Source organism: Salmo salar, chromosome ssa09, assembly GCF_905237065.1.
Source record: "Salmo salar chromosome ssa09, Ssal_v3.1, whole genome shotgun sequence".
NCBI classification, from domain to species: domain Eukaryota; kingdom Metazoa; phylum Chordata; class Actinopteri; order Salmoniformes; family Salmonidae; genus Salmo; species Salmo salar.
This window is the reverse complement of record NC_059450.1, coordinates 126,844,359-126,864,429: the sequence shown is the minus strand read 5'-3', so window position 1 is coordinate 126,864,429 and position 20,071 is coordinate 126,844,359. Positions and strand designations below refer to the sequence as shown.

The 20,071-nt window shown below is 45.3% G+C and overlaps 2 protein-coding genes across 4 annotated transcripts in view; both read left to right on the top strand.

The window, feature by feature from the left end:
- The first annotated feature begins 387 nt into the window (after positions 1-387).
- LOC106612881 (serine/threonine-protein kinase PAK 1) lies at positions 388-17,365 on the top strand. Of its 2 annotated transcripts, none has more exons than XM_014214493.2 (14): positions 388-564; positions 10,030-10,236; positions 10,403-10,497; positions 11,884-12,031; positions 12,159-12,196; positions 12,854-12,964; positions 13,564-13,780; positions 14,532-14,595; positions 14,700-14,861; positions 15,132-15,249; positions 15,426-15,525; positions 15,715-15,911; positions 16,004-16,141; positions 16,367-17,365. In XM_014214493.2, the coding sequence occupies exons 2-14, from the start codon at positions 10,050-10,052 to the stop codon at positions 16,451-16,453; spliced, it is 1,662 nt and encodes a 553-aa protein (XP_014069968.1). In that variant the 5' UTR covers positions 388-564; positions 10,030-10,049; the 3' UTR covers positions 16,454-17,365. The 2 variants fall into 2 exon arrangements, with proteins under 2 accessions (XP_014069968.1, XP_014069967.1); XM_014214492.2 differs by having other exon boundaries at positions 10,024-10,236.
- A 269-nt stretch (positions 17,366-17,634) lies between these two features.
- Positions 17,635-20,071, top strand: part of LOC106612759 (glycerophosphodiester phosphodiesterase domain-containing protein 5) — a 41,751-nt gene continuing 39,314 nt past the window's right edge. For both annotated transcript variants that reach the window (XM_045724525.1, XM_045724524.1), the window contains exon 1: positions 17,635-18,678. The gene's annotated coding sequence lies outside the window, so the exon portion shown is untranslated. The remainder of the gene's footprint in view (positions 18,679-20,071) is intronic.

Below are 20,071 nucleotides of genomic sequence, written 5' to 3'. Positions count from 1 at the left end.
CACACACCTTTTCTCTCCTCCTTATATCCTCTCCTTCAGCAGATTCAGTGATTATTCTGATGATAAATGATGCTGAGAAATCTGAATAAGGCTAATGTAAAATCCAGCCCAGTGATTGACCTTTGCACCTGTCAAGTCTGTAGCCTACAGGTGAATAAAGCGGGCACAAGGAGAGAAGGACACAAGGAGAGAACACAAGGATAGGAAGCGATATAAAAAACTATTGAGACGCAGCCCCGAAAAGTAATCGGGAAACTCACCGTGAGACCCACCTCACCTCCCAGTGAAACAAACAGCCAGACAGACCAATAAGCACACGACTGAGCTTCAGCCTGACCACTGGCATTCTATTAACGAGTGTAGTGGGCGGGCGTTGCTATGTAGCAGGGTGGTGTGTATCTAACAATAGCCAGGGATTGGCAGAGCCTGGCAGAGCGATAGAAGAAGGGTTTGGCAAATTGGGCAGAAAGAAAAAACTGAAGCGACTTGAGCGAATGCATGTGTGTGAGTGCTGGCAAAGAGATCGGATCGCCATCAGGAATTTTTCAAAAGACACGGCGAGAGGTGAGTTTCTCCTATTCCTTTATCCACAGACAGAACCGGGCATGACAGTCTTTTTAGTTTTACCTTCCTTTACCGGTACATTACAGGACTGTTACCAGCAGGCAGACAGGAGGAGCGTACTCGCCGCGCTACAGTGTAACGGAAAGGGAACGTACAGTAGCTATATCAGTGGTTGGACTTGGGGCCGCGACACAGATTTATCGTTACACTGATGTTGCCCGTGGGAGAAAGGAACGGGGTGCTTTATGTGTGTGGTGGTGGAGCTCCTGTGTGTGTGTGTGTGTGTGTGTGTGTGTGTGTGTGTGTGTGTGTGTGTGTGCGCTGTCTGTCGCTTCAGGGTCGAACGGTATGAATGAAACATTTGGGAATATACAGTTATCATTTGAATGAAATTAACTCCGTGTGTTGATCGCCTGGATGAAAATTGGCAAAAAATGTCATGGATATAGTGTTCTGATCTCATGCATAGTATAGGCTAGATATTACAGAGTGTATCCATTTTAATGCAGACCATTTAATTTATTTAATGTCTTTAGGAGAAAGATGTGAAAAGAATCATTATGCGTCATGGGGGGGGGGGGGATAGGCTAGATAAGTGTAGCTGTCTGATTAGTGACAGTGCTCCACAGCCTTCACTCAGTTTGATTTGGCACGTTGAATAAATGACACATCAGGAATAACGGGCCAACCAAGAAGACTAGGCTAATCTGGGTTGGGGAAACAACACAGTTTGCGTCCCAAATGACACCCTTTTTCCTATATGGGGCTCTCTGGTCAAAAGTAGTGCACAATATAGGGAATTGTGTTTTTATTTGCATGTAGCCCCATCTTAGTGTCATCTCTATCACCACTGGTCTTGTCTCAATTCTGTTAATGTGCCTGAGTCAACATTGACCTTGTGCCCCATAAAAGTTTAATGGCATCAATATGTAGAGGAATAAGTGAGATGTGATTGGCTGGCTGGAGGAAAGTGGGATGGGTGCATGTTATGTACAAGTGTAAAACAGTGTAATAATATAATTATTGGCCTCTTCAATGTGATATGAAGAGATGTTGGGGGTGTGGTCTCCTGGCTGCATTGTCTCTCACCTGTCAGGTATTTATACCCAACAGACTGTTTAGGGTTGGACACTTTAGCCAGGCCAAGGTTTTTATTGTGTGTGTGTGTGTGTGTGTGTGTGTGTGTGTGTGTGTGTGTGTGTGTGTGTGTGTGTGTGTGTGTGTGGTCTGTTCTCTCTCTGACACACACAGAGGGAAGAGTATTTCTATAATTTGTTTCTACCCTGAGCTCTCTCCTTCTAGTGTAGTACTGTAGGGAACAGAATACTGGCATCAGAGTTAACACGTCCACTGAAGCAAGAATAATGCTATCAACTATAAATATCTCTCTGTCTCTCTCTCTCTTTCTCTCTCTCTTCCCCTCTTCTTTTGTAAGTGTTATCCTCTTCTCTCACTTTACTCTTCCTACACCTTCTCCCCTCTCTCTTTCCCTCTACACACACACACACACACACACACACACACACACACACACACACACACACACACACACACACACACACACACACACACACACACACACACACACACACACACACACAGTGACAGGTAGTGCTGCATTAGCATTTAAATAACCTTTAAATTCCCATCCTGCTGCTGACCTTATGGACCTGTAGTTCAGTCCTCTTGCTCTCTCTTTCTCTCTTTGTTTCTTGCTTAGAGTGTGAATGCGTGAACAGCTGCAGTAGGAATCTCACCTCCTCTCTATATTAATTTAGCTGTTTTCTCTACCTCAGATGACCTCCATTGATAACCATTATCCTCTCAAATACACACACACACACACACACACACACACACACACACACACACACACACACACACACACACACACACACACACACACACCCTGCTGGTTTGCCATCTGGTCGGCTGGCGGTGTGGTGGCATGTCTGAGGAGTCTGATAGTTTGGTGTTAAAGGGAAAGTTTGGGTGTTAAATAGATAGGTTGTGTTCCCCTGCTCAGACGTTGCTGATGCATGCCAGATCTTACAAAACCAGGATAGGTATTTTACATATCAGCTAACCACATCATATGTTATAGTCTATGACATGGCATGCAACCATTGGTTGATGCATGCGATGTCTGAGCAGCAGAACACAAACTGTCTGGTGTAGGATAGTTTGGGTGTTAGTTTAGTGTTCTCGGAATAGTGTTTTGTTAAATCAAATCCAATTTTATTTGTCACATGCGCTGAATACAACAGGTGTAGGTAGACCTTACAGTGAAATGCTTTCTTACAAGCCCTTAACCCACAATGCAATTTTAAGAAAAATAGGTAAGTCAAAAATAAAATTAACAAATAATTAAAGAGCAGCAGTAAAATAACAGTAGCGAGGCTATATACAGGGGGTACCAGCATAGAGTCAATGTGCGGGGGCACCAGGTAGTTGAGGTAATATGTAGGATAGAGTTAAATTGACTATGTCCCCTAACCAAAGGGATAGTTTGGGTGTTAGTTTAGTGTTAAAGGGATAGTGTTTTGTTCAATGGATAGTTTGGTGGCAAAAAGGTAGTTTGCTACAGTCAGTTAGAATGTGGAAGAAGTCCTTATTTGATCTCTCTTTGGCTATCATACTAGCTGGATAATTGGCGATCATGCTGGCTATCATGCTAGCTGGCTAACTGGTTAGCTGGCAACACCTATGTATTGAAAGACTAGCCAGCAGGTTAGTGGCAGGGTGTGTGCAACTGTGTCTCTGAGACAGTTGCTGGCTATTTTACACCTCTCTCTCGCTCTCTCTCTCTCTCTCTCTCTCTCTCTCTCTCTCGCTCTCTCTCTCTCTCTCTCAGGAGATCTGCTAACAATCACAGACAGCTCTGCAGCTAGCAATACTCAATGAAGACACACATATACACACACACTTGCATGCATACAATGCATTTATAAAATCATAACAATGCTTGGAGTTTAAATATTTACCAGTTGAATAGTTAAGGGCCTCCTGCTACCATGCTGAGTTACCATGCTGAACTTTTATTCTCTAGTTAGGCTAGAGAACACTCACTCACTCACTCACTCACTCACTCACTCACTCACTCACTCACTCACTCACTCACTCACTCACTCACTCACTCACTCACTCACTCACTCACTCACTCACTCACTCACTCACACACACACTAGTCTAGTTATATCATTCCTTTTCTCGGGGGTGGAGCAGCTCTGGGCTCCCAGCAGGCTTTGCAACATGCATTATTTATGGTGTTGCCTTGGTGATTGGGTTGGTAGGCAGGGCCAGACAGCTGGTGGGCAGAGACCCTCATACCTGTATGGTTGTGTGTGTGTGTGTGTGTGTGTGTGTGTGTGTGTGTGTGTGTGTGTGTGTGTGTGTGTGTGTGTGTGTGTGTGTGTGTGTGTGTGTGTGTGTGTGTGTGTGTGTGTGTGTGTGTGTGTGTGTGTGTGTGTGTGTGTGTGTGTGTGTGTGTCCCAGCTCTGTGTTTAATAGTTATCATATGAGGAGAGAGTAGTTCAGTCACTGACCAGCCCTCTCCCTGTAGTTTACTCTGGACAGAGAGGGGGAGAAGGAGAGAGAGATTATATGTGTTGGGTACTTAGACTAGTCAGTGGCTCACAGCTCTCATTCAATTCTCTCTCTCACACACCCTTCCCTTTTTTCTCAGAGAAAAATAAATAGGGAGAGGGAGAGAGAGAAGGAGAGAGGGCAAGGGGTAGAGGGGGTAAAATAGAGGGATCAGCTTCAAACAGTTTTTAGTGAATAATGGAGCTCCTAGTATTCCTCAGGACTGGCATTGTTCTCTTTCTCTCTGCTTCGCTCCCTTGCTTTCTACTCCTCTATCCATCTCACCCCCTTCCCTCTTCAATGCCTGCACGCGCGCACGCACACACACACACACACACATCTTCAGAGGTAAAGGAGAACGCAGTCAGTGTGAGCATCTCTCTAGGCACGGTTAAATGAACAGACAGCAGATGTAAAGAGAGCGATGCAAAGGGACACAGAGAGAAAGAAGATGGATCTTTTTCTTCTTTGTGATTCAAACAATCGCCTGGTGGAACTCATGATGATGTCATGGTGATGGAGTGTCAAGGAGGAGAGGAAAAGGGGGAGCCACAGTAGAATGTTGGGATGAACCCCACCCTAAGAATCTGCTGGCGACTAGGTTCCTGTGATATCTCTAGGCACCCATGGAGAGCCGCGACACACACATACAATACATAGTGCATTGATGAAAGGTGAGGAAGGCCTTCTCAGGTTGACATTTTTAAGACGCCAACACACACTGATTTATCAACACTGGCTGCTGTGTGTGTGTTTTCCTCTTAAGCTGACATTAAGCTCACTTAGAGTTATTAGGAGGACAGACCTCTCACAGTGCCAGGCTGCAAAGCATCTTTGGATTGTAAGCACTTAATGTCCTCCAGTGAAAGAAAGAATGAAGGAAATATACACTACCGTTCAAAAGTTTGGGGTCACTTAGAAATGTCCTTGTTTTTGAACACACACTGGACAGACAAACTCTGCCTAGAAGGCCAGCATCCCGGAGTCGCCTCTTCACTGTTGACGTTGAGACTGATGTATTGCGGGTACTATTTAATGAAGCTGCCGGTTGAGGACTTGTGAGGCATCTGTTTCTCAAACTACACACTCTAATGTACTTGTCCTCTTGCTCAGTTGTGCACCGGGGCCTCCCACTCCTCGTTCTATTCTGGTTAGAGCCACTTTGCGCTGTTTTGTGAAGGGAGTAGTACACAGCGTTGTACGAGATCTTCAGTTTCTTGGCAATTTCTCGCATGGAATAGCCTTCATTTCTCAGAACAAGAATAGACTGACGAATTTCAGAAGAAAGTTCTTTGTTTCTGGACAGATGCATATCTTCATTCCCGGTTATGTGAAATCCATAGATTAGGGCCTAATTAACTTTAATTTACTGATTTCCTCATATGAACTGTAACTCTGTAAAATCTTTTAAATTGTTGCATTTTTATTTTTGTTCAGTGTAGTTTGTTGGTCATGGTGATGTAGTAGGTCATCATGGTGATATTGGTGATGTCGTCAGTCGGTCATGGATGAGAGAGGGTTGTTGATTTTCTCTGTTTGGCTTCATTTCCTGCTCTTAGGCGTGAGAGAAAACTGCAGTATCATAGACCAGCTGGTACACACACACACAGGGGGTATGTCTCTTGGAATCAATTGTCATCCGTTCTGCATGGTGGAGTGCCTGTAGTGAGATGAGGTGATGTGTGTGTGTGTGTGTGTGTGTGCGCGAGAGAGAGGGGGAGGGAAATAGAAGGAGCGAGAGCAGGAGCTCTCAGGTTTTGGTCTGTGTGAGTTTGGTCATTTGAATTGTGTGTGAATAGAGTGAGAGTCTTCCTGTCACTGTCCATCCATCAACACCGTAACCCCAGGCAACCAGAGGGGGCAGGACAGTGCGCTATGGCAGTACCACAACCCCTTTTTTTTCTCTTTACCTTCTCTCTCACTGTTTCTCTCTCACTGTTGCTCTCTCACTGTCTCTCTCTCAATTCCTCACTGTCTTCCACTGCATGTCCAGTTCAGGCTTGGCTTGTTCCTCACTCATGCAAAAATGTACCCCACCCCCCCACCCCCCACCCACCCACAGCCAGCCAGCAGGCGCTATGCTATGCTGCTCTTTCTCTCTAATTGTGTGTTTGGCCATGTCCTCTCTGCCATCTGTTTGAGCCTGTTGTGGGACTCCTGGGAGTGGGACACACACACACCTTCAAGTTCTCTTTTATAAACCCACCTATTTTCAAATAATAAGCATTCTGTCCTCATACATATTATTCATACAGTCATTATTATAATAATAATGTATTTGTATAGTGCTTTTCAATACAAGTAACAAAGTGCTTCACATCATAAAATAATAAAATAAAAGTACTAACAAATAAACAAAGACAGGAGGAAGGAGAATGGAAAAAAATTCAAATTAAAGCATATATTGAAGTCCTACATTAAAATCATCTTCATAAAAGTGTGTCTTCAGCAGGGATTAAAAAATAGGCACTGAATCTGCAAGCCTGAAATCCTCTGGCAGACCATTCCACAGTCTAGGGGCCCTAATGGCAAATGCCCAGTCTCCTTTAGTTTTCAACCTAGACTTTGGAATGGTCCACAGTGCCCTGCCAGAGGATCTCAGGCTGATATATAGGATGGGGGCTAAACCGAGCCTTAAACATGATTAATAGTGTTCAAATCTATTCTAAAAGTGACTGCTAGCCAGAGAAGCTGACGTGGTGACATTTTCTGGTGCCTGTTAAAAGCCGAGCGAGCAGCAGCATTTTGAACTAACTGTAGACAATGGAGTGATTGATTGACAAAGAGTGTATACAAAGAGTTACAATAAAAGCATGTATAACTTTCTCCAGATCAGTGACCTAGCTATATTTCTTAGATGATAAAAGCATGATTATGTTGTGATTAAGTTGTGATTACGTTGATATCTTTTCATGACAATGATGATGATAATTCCAATCTTTTTTGTGTTCCACTTTGTTTGAGAATTTCAATAAACCAAGAAGCTAATGTATCAGAGAGAACAGTCTGCTCTCATCTACTTGAAAGACTGAAGTGTGTGTGTGTGTGTGTGTGTGTGTGTGTGTGTGTGTGTGTGTGTGTGTGTGTGTGTGTGTGTGTGTGTGTGTGTGTGTGTGTGTGTGTGTGTGTGTGTGTGTGTGTGTGTGTGTGTGTGTGTGTGTGTGTGTGAGAGAGAGAGAGAGTGTTTAAAATATGGTAAAATATGCATTTGAAGTGTCTCTCTCTGCCCTAGGGGCTGGCTCATTAACATGGTGGGACAGGAATACTATTTGATCTTTTTCTCGCTTTCTTGCTTCCTTTCTTATTTTTTTTCTCTTGATATTGTTCTTTCTTTTGTTGAAAAAAATGTAATCTCACACAAACACACACAAAACGATGAGCGTAGGCTCGATCTGTCTAGTCATTAGCTCCACCAGGAGGGGGTCTCTGTCTCCTCAACTCCCCAGGGATAGTGAGGTCTTCTGGGCTTGGTGTATTAAGGCCTCCACTCTCCTCCCCTGCTGGCTGTGGAGGTTTAGCTAATTCAGCTGATCAGCAGGGAGGAACACCAACAGGCTAACCCACTGTCTCTGTCAGACAACAAAACAATATGTGTGTGTTTTGTACTTTCTAAAATTGGTCACAAAAGAAAAAAATATTTTTTTCAGACAGGGGTGAGACAGGGTTGTAATCCGAGTCCAACCCTGTTTGATATCTATAGTGTCAGCTCAGTCAGTGGAAAGCACCAGAGATGCATCTCAAATGGCACCCTATTCCCTACATAGCATACTACTTTTGACTAGAGCTCTATGGGCCCTGGTCAAAAGTTGTGCACTGTAAAGGGAATAGGGTGCCATTTGGGACGTAGCTCAAGATGTACCTTTTTATTAGTCTTCTGCTCTGTGTGTGTGTGTGTGTGTGTGTGTGTGTGTGTGTGTGTGTGTGTGTGTGTGTGTGTGTGTGTTAGTAGGGTGATGTGTGAGACCTCCCTTGTGTGCTCGCCAGAAGAGGATTTGGGTGGGGAGACGGGGGAGGAGGTGAGACGGGGGGGTTGAGACGGGGGAGGTGAGACGGGGGGGTTGAGACGGGGGGAGCTGAGACGGGGGGAGGTGAGACGGGGGGGGAGTGAGACGGGGGGGGTATGACGGGCGGGGTGAGACGGGGGAGGATGTGTTTGATGTCTGAAGGAGGGAGGGAAGATGGAAAGAAGGGAGGAAGTGACAACGGTGCTGTAGAATTACAGAACCAGATCAAGTACAGTATGTGTGTGTGTGATCCACCTTGCGGCCAGCTGCTCTCTTAGTCACCAGGGCTGTGAATGTGAAGAGGTGTGTGATTTGTAGACTGTGTGTGCATTTGTTTATACATCTGTTTAGTGTTTGTGTGACAAATATACTGTAGCTCCACACTTTCATGACGTGTGTGTGTGAGCCACAAACCCCACCTCCTACCCCATGGCTCGTTCTGACATCACAGGCTGTGACCTCATTATGACTGAAAGGCAGCAGAGCAGAACTCAAGTCCAAACACACACTCTCACATTTTTTCACACATACAAACTCTCTCCGTCACACACTGCATGGTATTTGGACTTGAACTAGCTGTAGCTGTTGCAGTTAGAGGAGGACTGAGGAGACAGAAGCTGAAGCCAAGATGGGGCAGGGTAGCGGCAGGTAGCCTAGTGGTTAGAGCGTTGGACTAGTAACCGAAAGGTTGCAAGTTTGAATCCCTGAGCTGACAAGGTAAAAATCTGTCGTTCTGCCTCTGAACAAGGCAGTTAACCCACTGTTCCTAGGCTGTCATTGAAAATAAGAATTTGTTCTTAACTGACTTGCCTAGTTAAATAAAGGTAAAAAAGAGATTGCCCACTTGACAACTGCTTCGCCAGCTACACCACTGAAAAGTTAGCAATTCAGCGACGCGAAGGGAGTCATTTCAAGCTGTGGCATTACGGTATATGATTTTAACTCTGTTACACTAACCCTGAGGTATGATGAGGCCAGTGTACCAGATGATTACAAATCAGATGTAAATGTCACATTATTTACCATGTGGACGTTATGATTCATTCCTGCATTGAGACGACATGAACTCTGTTATTCTCCTGTACAGTGGATGAGCTAAAATAAATCAATCTGCTCTTTTTGTTTAGTGCTCCAAATTTCTACCTCAAATTAGTCCTTTTGGATGTTTTTCTTGGTAAGCTCTTCTCATGACATGAACTCTGTAAAACTGTCCTGTGTGTGTGTGTGTGTGTGTATTTGACCCAGATAGTTGTTCCCTTTGGTAGACTGTGTCCACCAGAGCATTCACTATAGCAGGTTAGCTTACATCCCCTATGTGAATGACTTTGTGTGTGTGTGTGTGTGTGTGTGTGTGTGTGTGCCGTTTTTAGATGTTTGTGGTACAACCAGTCATTAGCTTGTTCCTTTCTCTCCTCAGTTCAATGGCTCTTAGAATTAAGTGAGCAGAGGCAGCAGGGTTGTGTGTGTCTTTCTCTTCCTGGATTGTGACTCAGTGGTCAGTGTTTGCAGCGTGCACACACACATTCTGTTTCCAGGAAACTGGCCTGTAAATGATGTGTGTGTTTGCAGATCAGACAGAATGCCAGCTAGTCAACTATGGACTGGTAGCTCTACTACCTGTGTCATGCTAGCTGATAGGCTAGTTGACTAATGCTCTCTCAGCTGATGGGCTAGTGGAATAATGTTCTGTCAGCTAATTGGCTAGAGTACTAATGTTCTGTCAGCTGACAGGCTAGTGGACTGGTGTGGTCCTGTCAGCTGATTGGCTAAATGTTTTGTCAGTTGATTGGCTAGTGGACTAATGTCATGTTAGTTGATAGGCTGGTAGACTGGTAATGTTCTGTGACCTAATGTTGATTGGTTGTTCCAGGAGCAGCCGGCGTGTAATTGGTGAATATGTCTGATAATGGGGACATCGAGGACAAGCCCCCAGCCCCGCCCATGAGGAACACCAGCACTCTGATTGGCTCCTGCAGCAAAGATCCTGCCCCCCATGGCTCCAAGCCCCTCCCCCCCAACCCAGAGGACAGGAAGAAGAAAGATCGCTCCATCAGGTCCATCCTGACAGGAGGAGGAGACAAGAGTGAGTCCTGTGTGCGCGCGCACAACGAAGGGAGGTAACCAGGGGGAAGACAGACATCCAAATCCCCCAGGATCCCTTGCGGTAGCTTGCATGGTTAGCCTTCCCATGAGCCTCTCCTCTCTCCCTTTCTCTCCTAATTTTATCTCTCTCTTTATCTCTCTCTCAGCCAACAAGAAGAAGGAGCGTCCAGAGATCTCTCTGCCTTCTGATTTTGAACACACCATCCATGTGGGCTTCGATGCAGTCACTGGAGAGTTCACAGTGAGTCCATGTGCTCTACATCTATGCTCTACTAGGGTCTGTCTACGTGCTCTAGATCTAGGATCTGTATCTAGTAGGGTGTTTAACAATGATTCAGCTGATCAACTATGGCCTGTGTAGGATAGTGGAGGCTCCTCAGAGGAGGAAGGTGAGGACCATCCTCCTCAGTGAATGTCATAAAAAAAAATGGAAACAAACATTTAAAAGGTTATCCTTTTTAGATAAAACTATACTAAATATAATCATGTCACTAAATAATTTATTAAAATACACAATTTTGCAAAGAAGATCTACAGGAGCCTCAGCAGCACTCTGGTGTAGCACCATGGTGTACACCAGGGTACACTGGGTACATTGACTTCAATACAAAACCTAGGAGGCTCATGCCCATCAATAGACTTCCACAGTAATTGACCATTTCCGCAGGACGTCCTCCAACCTATCAGAGCTCTTGCAGCATGAACTGACATGTTGTCCACCCAATCAAAGGATCAGAGAATGAATCTCGTACTGAAAGCATAAGCTACAGCTTGCACTGCAGTGCATAAAATGTGAGTAATTGACCCAAAGATAGAAATAAAATAATTGAACAGTTTTAAACAAATTTCTTCTTAAATTTAGAAACGAGAGAAATAAAGATTGTAGTTTTTTTTCTTCCACTTTCAGTTTAATTTACTTAGCTAGGAAATGCAGCTAGCTAACTTTGTTTAGCCTACTGAAACACCCTGCTCAAACAGAGGGATGCTATGTTAGCTAGCTGGCTATGGCTATCCAACACAACACTGGAACTCTTCCAAGTCAAGGTACGCTGTTGGTTTAACTAATTTATTGCCACCTGGGCCCACCGGTGTACCTGCTTACTGAATGCACACTGTAACGTTACTGCATTATTGTAGCGGGTTTACTAAAACATTAGTTCTATTAGCTATGCTGACTATGACGTTACTTTAGCTAATATGGTGACAAAGATGTAGGCTGTGTATACTGTAGCGGTTTGGCATACCCACCCTCAATGCCTCTTTCTTCTTCAATCCCTCTTTCTCCCTCTCTGTCTGTCTGTAATAGGGGGAGATCTTAGGAGGAATGGAGCGAGTAGAGGGAGAGGGAAGCAGAGTGGGGGATGATACTGTAGGATGGAGATATGACCCAGTTCTCTGACCACTGCAGACACGACATCTCTCTCTTGTTACTAACATCGTGTGTGTGTATGTGTGTGTGTGTGTGTGTGTGTGTGTGTGTGTGTGTGTGTGTGTGTGTGTGTGTGTGTTCTGTGTGTGTCTGTGTGTGTGTGTGTGTGTGTGTGTGTGTGTGTGTGTGTGTGTGTGTGTGTGTGTGTGTGTGTGTGTGTGTGTGTGTGTCTGTGTGTGTGTGTGTGTGTGTGTGTAGGGCATGCCGGAGCAATGGGCTCGGTTGCTCCAGACCTCTAACATCACTAAGCTGGAACAGAAGAAGAATCCTCAGGCTGTCCTTGACGTTCTCAAGTTCTACGACTCCAAGGAGACCAACAACAGCCAGAAGTACATGAGCTTTACAGGTACACACACACACTAGCATGTATACACACACACATTCAGATGTTAACACATACACTATTTGTCAGAACACACATGCTATTTGTCTTGTTTTCTCCTCCTTCATCCTGTTTTCCTTCTCCTCTACAGACAAGAGTTCAGACAACTACAGCTGTTCCAAAACTGCCGTAAGTCTCCTGACACACCCTATTTCATTTCACATTTTTTATTTAACCTTTTATTTAACTAGGCAAGTCAGTTAAGAACAAATTCTTATTTACAATGACGGCCTACCCTGGCCAAACCCGGACGACGCTGGGCCAGTTGTGCGCTGCCCTATGGGACTCCCAATCCAGGCCGGATGTGATCAGGGCCCATCACCACAATTCTGACCAGAGCCCTATGAGCCATGGTAGGGCACTATATAGGGAATAGGGTGCATTTTGATAGGAACATATCTCAACTATCAATGTGTGTTTAGAGCATCTGCCATAGATGAAGAATGGCAAATAGGATTGGAGGGATAGAGAAAAACGGGATAAACAGAGAGAATGAGAGGATAAGAGATGGTGGAAGAGAGAGCAGAGGACAAAATGGAGAGGAGAGGTGTGCCGATCGACAGTCCTTGAGACACATTCTTCCCTGGCTCTACTTCTCCCTCTCTCTTTACCTCTCCATCCCTCATTCTCTCCCTTTGTCTGCACTGTCTGTGAATCAGTATATTTTCCTCCGTTCACGTTCTCTATCTGCCTGGCTGTCAGTCAGTCAGAAGGAGAAGAAAGGGGGAGATGGAGAAGGAGGAAAAGAAAGTGAGCTAACTGAAAGTGATGTCACATCCTCTTCAGAGCTCCAAGGCTGTGTCAGAGACGCCTGCCATAGCAACCGTATCTGAGGACGAGGAAGATGAGGCCATGCCCCCTCCTGTTGTCGCTCCCCGACCAGAACACACCAAATCAGTAAGACACACGCCACACACATACACTCAGCCCCCTGGCTCCAGACAAGGTAAATAAAGTCACACTATCCTTGTGCTGCTCCTCACTAACAGACTCAGCATTGTGTGTGTGTGTGTGTGTGTGTGTGTGTGTGTGTGTGTGTGTGTGTGTGTGTGTGTGTGTGTGACGATCATGGGCGGCAGCAGGGGGCTGAATTTAGATACTAAACTCACACTGCCTCTCTGTTCACTCTGTTGTCACAGAAAACACACACACACACACACACCAGAGAAATCCCCTAGAGAAGTCCGTTCTCTGATTGGCTGAGAGGAGTCTTTTCTTTTGGTCCGAACTGAAGTGGCGTCTCAGACAGGGCTACTGCCATGGCGCCACTGTTGCCACGGTGATTTAGCAGCTTAGCGCACCTGACTGGGACACACAGACACAGTAAAATAAGGACCAGTAACTGTAACTGAGTTGGTTTGGTGGACCACCAATTGCATAAGCTATAGCTCAGAAGGATAACATAGTCCTTTTCTCTCCCTTCTTTCACTCTCTCCCTCTCCAACACCCCCTCTCTCCCTTCCTCTCTCCTTCCCTCCTCCTCTCTTTCTCCTCAGATATACACTCGTTCTGTCATAGATCCACTCCCAGCTCCTCCCACCAGAGACGTTGCCACGTCGCCTATCTCCCCCCCACCTCCGGAGGGCGCCACCTCCACCATCACACCCCCCACTAGCCCCACCCCTAGTCCTGCACCTGGCCCCTCCATGCCACGCCCCGCAGACAAAACACGCAAGAAGAAGATGTCTGATGAAGAGATACTGGAGAAACTGCGTAAGTAACGCATGCACAGACACACACAGGTCGTCTGAAAGTTGCAATAGAAGTGAATTGCACTGGCTGCTGGTTTCAGATCCCTTGTACCATCTCCTGTCATTGTGCCGTAAGTACTCTGTAGTGATGAATGGTGTGTGTACTCTCTAATCCATTGGGGGGGTGTGTGTGTGTGTGTGTGTGTGTGTAACTAGTTCAACTATATCATCCTATGATGCTCCATGCCTCAGATGTACTCAGGTCTCCCTCTACTGGTAAGAAACAATACTGTCACTCAGACATCCTCCTACCCTCCTGTCCAACCCTGGCATCTGATTGGTCCTCTTCTCTCCCTACTGTCCAATCTCCTGGAGTTACCGAGTGATTCTGTGAAATTGAGCATCTGACTGTCTCACCTGCTCCTGTGGACCTAACAAGATGTCCTGTCTGTTACTGTCTCTCCTCTCTCACTCGCTCTCTTTTTCTCTCTCTCTCTCTTTCTCTCTCTCTCTCCTCCTCTCCCTCTCTCACCATCTGTCTGAGTCCGACCAGCATGTCTTTGACCTGACCCTGACAGACGTGGTCCTACAGTGGTTTTAAAGTGAAATCTCTGAGAGTCTCTACTGTAATGGTCCTACTTCTGCCTCTATGTCTCTTCTCTGTTTCCCTGTCTGTCTGTCTCTCTCTTTCTCTCTCTGACTCTTCACTCTGTCTTTCTGTTTCATTTATTAACCTCACTTCTCTCCCTTCTTCCCTTCCTCCCTCCTCTCAGGGAGTATAGTCAGTGTGGGAGACCCCAAGAAGAAATACACTCGCTTTGAGAAGATTGGACAGGGGTGAGTCTACACTACACACACACACACACACACACACACACTTCACTTCTTCACTTTAAAATGAAAGAAGTCTCTCTCTCCCCTCCTCCTCCTCCCTCCTCCAGTGCGTCAGGTACGGTATATACAGCCATAGACATCGCTACAGGCCAGGAGGTGGCCATTAAACAGATGAACCTGCAGCAGCAGCCCAAGAAGGAGCTCATCATCAACGAGATCCTGGTCATGAGGGAAAACAAGAACCCCAACATAGTCAACTACCTGGACAGGTGAGACACACACACACACCAACATCGTTTACTAGACAGGTGAGACACGCATACAAACACACACACTCCTAAACGCACACATTGACATGTAAACACACACATTAGTTGTGAGGACTAGATATCTTGTCTTTCGACTTCTTCTTTTTCACACACAGACACACCCTAACCGTCCCTCACACCCTCTAGCTTCCCCTTACCATTGACGAACTGGTACAGTGGTGATATGTGATGTTACCATGGTAACGTGGGTGTGGTGTTGTGTTTCTGTAGTTACCTGGTGGGGGAGGAGCTATGGGTGGTGATGGAGTATCTGGCTGGAGGTTCTCTGACTGACGTTGTCACGGAGACATGTATGGACGAGGCTCAGATCGCTGCTGTGTGTCGGGAGGTCAGTGCTGCTGTGTGTGTGTGTGTGTGTGTGTGTGTGTGTGTGTGTGTGTGTGTGTGTGTGTGTGTGTGTGTGTGTGTGTGTGTGTGCCTGGCTTGTCGGCATGCCTTCTAGTTCAGAAAGTGATGCCTTGAGCACTTTTGTACATCTTTCTCCCTCTCTCTCTCTCTCTCCAGTGTCTGCAGGCCTTGGAGTTCCTCCATTCTAACCAGGTGATCCATCGCGACATCAAGAGTGACAACATCCTTCTGGGAATAGACGGATCAGTGAAACTCAGTATGTAACACACTTATTAGGGTTGGAGATGGGGGCATTAATGTGCAGTTTCTCCATTTGACCAGCAGAGGGAGCTCATAGTCTGTTTTAATGCAGCACTACCACTGTGCCATTGCATATTTAGCCTTATATAGTGCATTAGAGTGCAATGTCCTATTCTAACATGTGTGTTCTCTCTCTCCTCTCTAGCTGACTTTGGGTTCTGTGCCCAGATCACTCCAGAGCAGAGTAAGAGGAGCACCATGGTGGGGACTCCCTATTGGATGGCTCCAGAGGTGGTGACCAGGAAGGCTTATGGTCCTAAAGTTGACATCTGGTCTCTAGGCATCATGGCTATAGAGATGGTGGAGGGAGAACCCCCTTACCTCAATGAGAACCCACTCAGGGTAAGAGGTAGAGAGAGAGAAAATGTGTATGTGTGTGTCTCTCTGTCTTTGTGTGTCTATAACGGCCCTGTCGGTCCTGTCCTATCTCCTAGGCGTTGTATCTGATTGCGACCAACGGGACTCCAGAACTTCAGAACCCAGAGAAACTGTCCTCAGTCTTCAGAGACTTCCTCACCTGTTGCTTGGAGATGGATGTGGAGAAGAGAGGGAGCGCTAAAGACCTACTACAGGTAGAGAGAGAGAGAGAGAGAGAGAGAGAGAGAGAGAGAGAGAGAGAGAGAGAGAGAGAGAGAGAGAGAGAGAGAGAGAGAGAGAGAGAGAGAGAGAGAGAGAGAGAGAGAGGAGCATAAGGTTGGTTTCAGCATCAAACCACATGACTAGTTTTACCACTAATAAAACTAAACCTATCTTTCCTCTCCTCTTTTTCCTCTCTTCTCTCCTCTCCTCCTCCACAGCACCAGTTCCTGAAGGTGGCCAAGCCTTTATCCAGTCTGACTCCTCTCATCCTGGCAGCCAAAGAAGCAGCCAAGGCTAACCGCTAACCTGCTAGATGCTAGCACAATGGATCACCCCCTCCCCGCCCCTCCCTCCGGGGCAAAAAAGACCCCTCCTCTCCCCTCTGGACCCAGACAGGGGGTGTTTCAGGGTGTACCATCCCCCTCAAACCCTTGACCTATCATGGTGACTGTGGGAAGGACGCTCTTACTGATGTCATTGCTGGTACAAATACACTGATCGGATTGGAGAAGAGTTCCAGGCCCAAAGACTCATGGGAGTTGTAGTTTCAGCAGGACAGTGTCTGAACTGTCTATGGACAGTGGCTCTGGACTGGATCTGATCTGACCTTTTGAACTGTTTGTTTGTTTATGTCTGACTGTTATTTTTATGTATTGAAAAAGTGCATTTTGGTTTGATATTTTCTTAGGTGTTTTGTTTTGGGGAGAAGTGATTGGTTGATTACAGTGTAATGAAGAGACGCAAAGTGGTACTGTTATTGTCTAAGTCCCAAACGGCACCATAGATCCTAAATAGTGCACTACTTTTGTCAAAAATAGGGTGCCATTTGGGACAGTCTTTCAGACCGATCAAACGTTGGAACGTCAAACGTATCTCCTTATCTCTCTGTCCTTATCTCTACTCCTCTCTCGCTCTCCCTCTTTCTCTCTCTCTGTCTGGCTGACTGAGATGACACGCATGACACCTTTTTTATGGAATGTCTAAAATCATAATAATAATAATAATAATACAATTGGTGATGATGATGATAATTATGGTACATGAAGGATGCCTGTGTATGATACAGTATAGAAGAACATATCTAAATCCTATTTTTCCAGTACAATCGTTATGGTACAATGTTGGACTGATCCTAGTCCCAACCTTCTGAAGAGAGTATGTACATTACATGTGTAAAAAACTGCAAAAAAACCCAAACTAAAACAACCAGAAAAATATTGTCTGCCTTCTTTGTTTAGCAACGTGTTTTTCTTTATTCAGATGGAGCTGAAGAATACCAAGGTATCAATAAGAAGTATACTTTCTACCAGGAGGTTTGGCTTTGTTCTGTTTTTAAAATGTAGCGTTAACTACCTTCGGCCTTAAACTGTCTCACCGGTGGAAGACTTCTAGCAGACAGTTGGACAACCTCTAGTCTCTCACCAGAATCGGAGTGCTCTGCACGCTCCTGCGGCTGTGAGAAGAGGCTAGAAAACCTCAATCTTTTCAGTTCCCCAGACTACTGTAGTCCACCTGAGGTTAGACCGGTTTAGAACTGGTATAGACTGAGTTGAACTGGTTCAGACCAGTTCAGATAAGGGTGGCGATAGTTATTGAAGTCTTCTCTTCCTGTGTATTGGAGACATAATTATGATGCTTATAAAAGTCTTATTTTGAATGAGACAAATCTCTATTATGGAGAGAGTCTGTCTCGGTCTGTTGGGTGTACTCCTGGTTAGGTCTGTTTATATAAAGTGTTATTGGAAGTGTTTCTGCTCCTCTGGGTGGGGTTCTTATCTGAACGGGAAATAAGACTCAAGACACTGATTAAACTGGTAATTACTGTTGCCACAGTCTTAATCTGCCTGGCTAGACAAAGGGTATGTGTGCGTCTGTGTCGCAACCCACCAGCTCTTTATTTATATCCCTTTCCTTCCCTCTCACTGCCTCATTTATCTGTCTCTGTCTATTCCTCGATCTCTGGGAGAATCTTAATTGCATACTCCTTGCCTTCTACTCAAAATCCATTGGATGAGAAAGACAGGTTTAACCTCTGGCCTTCTCCATCACCCATGTACTATTGTCATTACATGAATGTGTTACAGATTACAAAGAGCTTCACTGCCCAAGATTAGAGGTACACCCACACACTTTAGCCTAGGCAACTAAATCATGATAAACTAGACTATAACACTTTAAAATCACATTCGGTGTGGTTAAATCCGTTATGTTGCATCCATCCCTCTAGTCTGAGCTTCAAACAACAACCTTTTCATTCGCTGCCAAAGAACGAGCGTAATAGTTTCAGCCTATTTGGATCATTATTCCTTACTGTGTAATTATAGATGCATGTACTGTTAGCAACAGGTGGGAGTGGCTCTCTCTCTCTCTCTCTCAAGGTTCTTTGGAGCGAGACAGACGCGGCTGTTATTATACCATCACCAGACTGCAGGAGGCTACGGCAACACAGACCGCGTGCTTTTTTTCTAAACGGATAAACAGACAGAGAAAACAATAACAACGGACGAGTAGCTGTTATAATCACCGTCCGGTAAGTCTGGAATATATTGTTGCATGGTAAACGGTGGTAATAGGATTCTTGTTTTTTCTTGTTTTATTATTGGCTAACGAGTCCCATGCTTATACAGGCAGATCATCCTCTCTTGCGTTAGAGACAACCTACTGCAACACTGTCACGGAAAAAACAGTAGTTTACTGGGCTATTCCATTAATAGTAAGTTGACCATTGAACACTCTGATCATAACAGTTGTTTGAATGAAGATTGATAGATTGCGTCTGCTGCCTGCTGCTGTGTAGAGCCGTCATTGTCTCCTGGGTGACCGACACACGGAGGGAATGACCAGACCGTTAAGTTGGCCGGGAGATTTCTAGATTTACAAGATCTATCTAACGGTCTGTTTGTTTCAGGGTCCGCTCTTTTTTATTCTGTTGGGTATGTGACAGCCCGGGAATATGAGGGTACATAGCATAGCCTACATATATCTCTCTCGCACTCTCTCTCGTCCCTTCCTCTGTTCACGAATAGCCTGGTTTCTGTGTTAGGTTAGATATTGCATTGGTGCTGTGTTAGGTCTTGGGGCTGGGGTAGGTCAACTGCTTCTGGGAATGGTGCTGGTGTATTGGGTTGAAGATTTGTATTGGTGTCTGGTGTATTGGTGCTCAGCTTGGATGGGAGGCCTATGGGTGCTGGGGTATAGCTGGTGATGATGATGGGGTGATGCTGGGAGAGAATGAATGAACAACGGAGACAACAGAGAGTCACTGTTAAGTTTAACACTGTTTATTTATAGACACACACATACTGTCTGTAGCCCTTGCCTAAGGTCATTGTTAAGCCTACTGTACAGGGCAGATGGTGTATAGTAGGCCATATAATAATAAGAGTGGGTAGAACGGGAATCCCCTTTCAATGTCAGGCATTGTGAGTGTATGAGTTTACCAGTCATTGACAAGGTCAGGGGTTCCATGTCTGTTCTACTCAGTCTAATTATAGGGTTTAGGCTACTCTACAAAGTACAGAATCATTCTACTTCTACTAGTCAACTGGCATAATTAATGATGCTATGATACATTAATACAAACATAGAAACATCATCCATTGTATCCATGCAGACGATGAGCAAAACATCACATCTTCCTTCATATATTTTTTCTAGCTCTCTCTGTCCTCTCTGGGTTAGTGGTTTTGTTGGTCCAGTTCTCTCAGGGTTTTATTGACCTTGCATCCTGTAGCTGCTGGTACAACACCAGCCCATCCTAGCATTTACAGTATGTCTGACTGTTTGCTGCTGTTTGTTTCCTGCTGTGTTTCTATGTGGTTTGTGTATGTAATGTGTGAGCTGTAAGAATTTCCTCTTGTAGGACAATAAACCTCAATCTGATCTTTACCTGGACCTCAGATCAGCTTAGTCACTGTCTCTTT